Source organism: Quercus lobata, chromosome 12 (genome assembly GCF_001633185.2).
Source record: "Quercus lobata isolate SW786 chromosome 12, ValleyOak3.0 Primary Assembly, whole genome shotgun sequence".
NCBI lineage: Eukaryota > Viridiplantae > Streptophyta > Magnoliopsida > Fagales > Fagaceae > Quercus > Quercus lobata.
Window position 1 is genome coordinate 4,781,696 of NC_044915.1, and position 7,596 is coordinate 4,789,291.

Consider the following 7,596-nt stretch of genomic DNA (forward strand, 5'->3'; position numbering starts at 1 on the left):
AGCGGCTGACTTCCTCAAATCTGAGTCCAAAACCTTTACTTTGGTCCTTCATTTTTACTGTGGTTGTTGAATTCTCCACCGTGAACCTAGGCCTTTGGGACACAACTGGTATTATTTATTTGATAGATATTATCATATTCTTAGTTTCAAATATAATTTTATATTACTTGTAATTTCAATTTTTTCGTACTTGTAATGTCAATTTGCTCTCTATATGTACCAGAGTACAATTAAAGATGTAGTTAGATTTGTTTTATGTAGTGTTTATTGAGTTGTTGAGCAGGGTGTTCAAATGTACCCTGCCTTTGTTGTGCTTATGTGGAATTAATTTGAAATTCTAAAAATTCAAATTGCAACCAGTTTTGTATTAAGTTGTTGGATTTACTCTTTACTTGTATCCTAAAACAAGTTTGTAATTAAACAAGTTTGCCAAATTGGGCAAGTTTGGTATTGTAATAGCACAATATTTGAATTTATTCTCAATCGTTTCTTATGAATTTTTCTTCTCTTTTGTTTTTTATAGGTTATTTTGAAATTTAAAATTACTTGAATTGAAAATATGAGTGCAAGCAATGAAGAACCTGAAACAATCTCACTTTATGATATGGTGGATGATGAGTCAGAAATAAACGAAGATCAAAATGATGTAGACTTGTCATTAAATGATTCAAATCAACCTTTTGCATGCAATAGGCATTTGGAACCATGTCTCAATATGGTATTTGATAAGCTTGAGGATGCGAAAGCATGTTATAATGCATATGCAAGGCGAAAGGGGTTTGGCATACGAGTAAATCATACTCGAAAGACTAAAAATGATAGAATATTGGTTGGTATTGAATATGTTTGTTCAAAGGAAGGGTTTCGTCGTAGACGTGATGAAGACATAGAAAGAATAGGTCCAGAGCGTGCAGAAACAAGAGTAGGATGCAAAGCAATGATAGGTTTAAAGAAAATTGAAGATACATGGGTCGTGTGTAAGTTTGTGGAGGATCATAATCATGAGCTTCTTACTCCTAAGAGTACAAGCATGCTTCGTGGGCATAGAGTGATAACAAATGCCCAAAGGAATCTTATAGATACACTCAATGAGACAGGTATACCTCCAAGCAAGATAATGTCTGTGTTAAGTAAAGAATCTGGTGGTGATTATAATGTTGGATGTATTCCGGTTGATATTCAAAATTATTTGGGTAATAAAAGAAGAAAGTTGCTTCAAGATGGAGATGCCCAGGGAATGTATAAATATTTTATTGAGCAACAATGTAAAAATCCAGGTTTTGTTTATGCAGTTGAAGTTGATGAAAATGGGTGCATGGGTAATTGCTTTTGGGCAGATGCTAGGTCAAGAATTGCATATCAGTATTTTGGAGATGTTGTTACTTTTGATGCTACATACCAAACAAATACTTATAAGATGCCTTTTGTTCCTTTCACAGGAGTTAACCACCATCATCAATCGGTGATGTTTGGATGTGCTTTGCTTGTGAATGAAACAACTGAATCTTATACATGGTTGTTGAAGACTTGGCTTAATGCAATGCTTGGAAATCCTTCTTCTACAACTATCACAGATGATGACAAGGCTATGGCTAAGGCAATTGCAAATGTATTACCTAATGCAACTCATAGATTGTGTATGTGGCATATTTTACAGAAAGTTCCAGATCAGTTGTCTCATATATATAATAAATATCCATATTTTCAGGGAGAATTTCACCATTGCATCCATGATACACTCACCATTGAAGAGTTTGAGTTAGGATGGAGTAAGATTATGGAGAACTATGGATTGGGGGATAATGATTGGTTGGGAAATCTCTACATGCGGCGTGAAAAATGGGTTCCCGCTTACTTACGAAGGAAATTTTGTGCTGGGATGTCTACAACTCAAAGGAGTGAAAGCATGAATAAATTTTTTAAAGATTATGTTCGTTCAAGTACAACGATAAGTGACTTTGTGTATCAATATGAGCAAGCTTTGAATGCACGTTATCTTAAAGAGAAAGAACAGGATGTAAAGACAAAAAATTCAGTGCCAATTTTGAAAACATGTTATAAGATGGAAGTAGAGGCGGCAAAAGTTTATACAAGAAAGATGTTTATGAAATTTCAAGAAGAGTTATTTTGTAGTCAAAAATACAAGGCATCCAAATATTGTGAAGAAGGAGTGAAGAAGATATATAAGGTGGTAGCTCACGGGAAAGAAAGTCCATTTTATGAAGTGTCACTGGATACTGTTGAGACAAAAGCTATTTGTACATGCCATATGTTTGAGTTTGTTGGAATTATTTGTAGGTATATTCTTGCTGTTTTTGTGAAGAAATCTCTTGTGCACTTTTTTCCATCACATTATATTTTAGAGAGATGGACAATAAATGCCAAGAAGCGCATTGTACATGAAATATCTGGAGATGTCGTACAGGTTGAGCCACAAATTTCTTCTACCTTGATGAGAAATAGTTTGATGCTTCAATTTTTGGAAGTTGCAGAGGCAGCATCACAATCAGAGAAGAAATACAAGTATCTTGGACAAACTTTACAAAAGGTTCATGAGGAGCTTCTAGGCATGCAAGATGTTTGTGATGTTGATGATTCAGGAAGTCCTGATAATACTACATTAAACAATCAAGTATTATCAAATCTTCCAATTGCTTTGCGAGACCCTCCACATGTTCCTTCAAAGGGAAGGCCTAAAACTTTGAGACAAAAGCATCCAAGAGAAAAACAATTGACGAAGAAGAGAAAGTGTAGCATTTGCAAAGAAACGGGTCATATGAGAAGCAATTGTCCGTCACATAAGCATTCCAGGTAATTATATAAAATTATTGATTTTTGTATTAATTTATTATTTAAATTTTTGGTTTATAAAATTTCTTCTTGTAGGGAAGTTGCAAATACAAGCTTGACACCACACTGGGAGTTAATGCATCAACAAAGTCAAACTGAGGTTATTTAATTATAATATATTGAATTTCACAATAATACATATCTTTAATGATATTTTCCAAAATGAACTTTTAATTTTTTGAATTAGGAATCTTCGATAGCAAGGTTGAACCCATCAGTCATAGCAAATACATTGCACTCCACAAGTTTTGTACAGGTATATGATGTATTTGATTTTTTTTACTTAGTATAAATTGTTCTATAATGGATGATTTTGTTATTTATTCTAAATTGTATTTGTCATTTATCTTTAGGATTCTTTGCCAGCTGCAACGTATCCTTCTACATCATCATCATCTACTATGCATATACATCCTAACCAGTCATCATTTACAGTATGACCACTTATTGTTTAATTAGAATATATTGAATTTTTTTTTTTTAAACTGTGCTCATTCTAATTTTTTATTTTTTGGTATTTGGTTGTACTTTCTTTTATGTAGGATCTATTACAACAATTCCAAGAAAGCTGATGTTCAAACAAGTTTTGTGATCAAGATAATGCATTGGGAAGCAAATATTTTTTGCTATACAATATTTTAATTGTGGTGGATAGAACCATCTTCTTGTAGTTTGAATTGAGACAAGTTTTATTTTAAGATGTATCTTCAGTCATATGATTCTTTTTTTGTATTTTGAATCATGACATGTTTTATTTCAAATGAATTTGTAATCTTATGATTATCTTTTTGTATTCTGAATCATGACAAGTTTTATTTTAGGTGAATGTATTGTCAATTAGAAACTTATATTGCAAATTGTGACAGGTTTTATTTCAGATGCATTTGTAATCTTATGATTCTCTTTTTGTATACCTCCAAGCAAGATAGGTTTTATTTCAGATGAATGTATTGTCAGTTAGAAACTTAAAAAAGAAAAAATTGTGACAGGTTTTATTTCAGATGTATTTGTAATCTTATGATTCTCTTTTTGTATTTTGAATCATGATAGGTTTTATTTTAGATGAATGTATTGTCAATTAGAAACTTGAAAACCAATTTGAAAATTTTAAAACTATTCATTTGAATACTAAGTGATACTATATGCAAAAAAAAAATTATGTTTTGCTAATTAACACTATGAACAAGAAAATTTTGATCTTTATATTCTACAATTTTTTGCTATATTTTTTCCCTCACCTAATCTCTAAATGTGTGTAATAGAATTTAAACTTTGTAAAGGGTCTATTGTATGATATTCGGATTATGTGAATGTTCAGAAGTGTCTCCACTCAAATAAGTTTTCTAATGGGTTTGTAAGCAAACCATCTCCTAAATACAACTAATCAAGATTCTACAAATAAAAAATTGGGGAATTTTGTGAATTTCATTATATGGAGAGAAAAATTTGACCCCCCCCCCCCAAAATATGGTTTTTTATTTATAAGGAATGAAGAGTTATAATAATAATAATAATAAAAAAAAACACATTTGAAAGGTGACTTATACCTTCATTGCCAAAGAAAATACACATTTGAAATGTCACTTATGCTGAAATAAACACTCTAAAATGTTGCCAATGCTCTCTTGTCATTCTACAAAATTTTCTAGTAAACATGTTTTTTTTTTCTTTTTTTTGCAATTGTTTCTTGAGTGAACGGCCCTTCTTACTCGAGTAAATTCTTCAATAATAGAAAAAAAAAAAAATTCAACGAGGTCTTTACAGAAAGTTTGCTTGTCCTTTGCTGGAGCGAAACTTAAGTCGCTTGAACAAAACTAAAATTTGCTAGAGAAAATTTAAATCTTGATCAAATGAGATTTGGAAATTTTCAATTTAATTTTACATTAAAATATTCTCTATTCTTCTAATTACAACTATGTATAATTTCAATATGGTAAAGGGTAGCAAATATCTATCCAAGATAGATTATATTATTATACAACTCTTTCATGTGATTACATAATTAGCATGCATTTGACAATAAACAGAAGAAAAATACAAACTACATCACACTAAATTTATCATGGTCCATCCTAACAGATTTGATTACAAGGGAAGAAGTATATTGTTCATAATCAATGACAATGCTTATTATGCGTCCTATCATAGTCCTTTCCAGCAACACCAATAACTGCTCCAACTTTCCTATTGCAAATCAGCATAAAGAAATAACACAAGTTAATAAACAAAAGTGGGTCTAGAAATGGACTTACATCTAATTACGAACATCAAGTTTAGATTGAATTAAAACTCAAATTCAAATTGACTCAGCCAGAACCACTTTTTCTTAATTAAAGTGACATACATATGAAATCAACCAATGGTTAATTCAAGATAATATAGGATACTAAGGATATGGTATGCAGATTTTGGAAAATTTGATCGAAAAGAAAGTTAAACAGAGCAAATACATCAATTTGGATATGATAAATTTTTGGTAACTGTTTAAAATATTTGTCCACCAAAATTTCGAGAAAAAAAATATACATACTTAATACACATACACAGAAGATTTTATTAGAATTTTGCCCCCTGGCCCTAACATAAATCTGCCAATGTAGATGCCATTGTTTTAGTGACAAAGCACAGGGGTTGTCATTGTAATTTACCCTTTAAACTTGCGCAAATGCTGATTAATTGATTCATTCAAAAAAATTAACAAGTATGATGGGTGTGACGTATTGGAGTTCTGATGGTAATTCTTGCCAACTTCAAATGGTTGGGGTAACACCACAGCAGCATCAATTGTGATTGTCACTTACTCAATAAACACTACATAAAACAGATCTATAGCACCCAGTTACCAATTACATTATGACTATAACGTGCATTTCTAGTTTTTGTGCTTATTTGGTGCAAAGCAATACTTTTCATAAGTTTTAAAATTGATTCCACAAGGAATTCAAAGTCCAAACCCTCTTTCTGCGTCTAGAGCTCATTGGGTACAACTATTGAACATTTCATGTTGGTATTTGAAGTATTGTTTTTAGTACAAGGAGTTAGCTTACAAAGTTTACATACATTCATTCAACAGGGAACTGAAATCATTATTGGCTACTAAAATCACATATATTGAGAACAATATCGGTGGTATTGCATAATCTAGCAATTTGGCACGGATTGCATCTTGTCAACATTTCATAGGTTATGTAAAGATGAAATCTCCATTGTATAGCAGACTTTGGTGTCACTTCCCTTAATAATGATAACCACGACTCCACTCCATTACCCAGAAAATAAAACGAAAAAGAAAATAATAAAACTAAAAAATCCATTCACTATGCGTATAAAAATAAAAATAAAAAAAAGAAGAAGCAAAATCCAAAACCTATACCAGTATGAACAGATTGAAATCCAAAAAAATACAAAGAAAAACCCCAAAAAGTTTCATCCTAAAAAAAATCATGGTTTGAAACCCAAACAAAATTAGCTGGAACAAGAAAACAAGATTCTCATAATAGACAAATCAGATTTCGAAATCAAACCAAAGCAAGTGATTAACGTCCAAAAAACCAAACCCATCAAAATTTCGAAACCTAAATATTGGGGAGATAACTAATCAAACAATAAAGGGTTAATCGGAACAAACCGCAGTATTTGGGTGCGTGGGCGACGGCTCAGAACGACGCCGCGGCGGCTCCAGCGGCGAGGAGAAGCTCCGTTGGTCAGAGGAGAGGAGGCGGTGGCAGCTCTGTTTGGGCAGAGGAGAGGAGGCGTTGGCAGCTCCTTTGGTCAGAGGAGAAGGATTCTGAACACGTTCTGTTCTGTTGGGTGATTTTTGGTTTTATTTGAGCTACAATCCTGTGTGATAGAGTGTACTGAGGTCTCATTGTATATATGACGTGGCAGCTCCTGATTGGTGGCGTAAATAGCCTCTTTTCTGCCAGCTCCGGACAGAACGTTTTCTCTTAATTTATATATAAACGGGTCATAAATGGATAAATGGGTAATTACACACCCAACTCATTTATGACCCCTACCCGCCCATTTGCCACCTCTAGGTATAAGCCAAGAATATTGGGGTGTGCAAATAACATTACTTAAACGAACTCCCCTTTTTGAAAGGTAAAAAAGTATCTGATTAACTATATGGTACATGTTCCTCAAAATAAAAAACTATATGGTACATAAGAAAAAAGACTAAAAAGAAAAGAAAAGCTGGTCCTTCCAATAAAATCAGAACTAATGCCAAGATATATATATTCCCATAAAATCAAGGAACTAGAGACAAGTACTAGTGAATAGTAAAGCTGGTTTTCCTTGCTGATCAGTAAAATAAGGGCCTTCAAGAGGAACCAATAAGCACGTGAAACAGTTAAAAGGGATACCTTGTTTCAGTTTTATTTGGTAGACAGCGCAAATTAACTTAGGTAAATTTGTAAATACTAGAAAATAAAACATAGCCAAAGACATCACATTTGGTACTCGCCAAATGGCTACAATAACCACACTTACATACAGATAAGTTTTTGTAAAATCCTCTCCCAATGAATGAGAATCAAATGTCAAAGATTTGGGTTTTCTGTAAGTAAATTTATAATTTTTGAGGATGTCAATTGGACAAAAAGATAAGGTCCAACACGTTTTTCCACAGTACAACTCAATTTGTTATAAATTAGAGTGGCAATAGGCACCTCACGTATGTTAGTACGTAGGCTCCATGTGATAGTTGAAAAGGTTTCATATTTAGTCATGAACACCAAAGAA

At 32.5% G+C, this 7,596-nt stretch overlaps 1 protein-coding gene across 1 annotated transcript; it reads left to right on the plus strand.

Moving 5' to 3' along the window:
- Positions 1-559: 559 nt before the first annotated feature.
- LOC115970118 (protein FAR1-RELATED SEQUENCE 5-like) lies at positions 560-3,422 on the plus strand. Its single transcript, XM_031089789.1, has 5 exons — positions 560-2,811; positions 2,887-2,950; positions 3,038-3,106; positions 3,204-3,284; positions 3,393-3,422. Exons 1-5 carry the CDS (start codon positions 560-562, stop codon positions 3,420-3,422), a joined length of 2,496 nt encoding a protein of 831 aa, XP_030945649.1.
- Positions 3,423-7,596: the final 4,174 nt, after the last annotated feature.

What these genes read in the sequence shown, in the direction of transcription:
- LOC115970118 (XM_031089789.1), top strand. Translation starts at nt 560, where the DNA reads ATGAGTGCAAGCAATGAAGAACCTGAAACAATCTCACTTTATGATATG. An exon ending in ATCAACAAAGTCAAACTGAG is followed by an intron (nt 2,951 to 3,037) that starts GTTATTTAATTA and finishes TTTTTGAATTAG; the next exon opens with GAATCTTCGATAGCAAGGTT. An exon ending in ACTCCACAAGTTTTGTACAG is followed by an intron (nt 3,107 to 3,203) that starts GTATATGATGTA and finishes ATTTATCTTTAG; the next exon opens with GATTCTTTGCCAGCTGCAAC.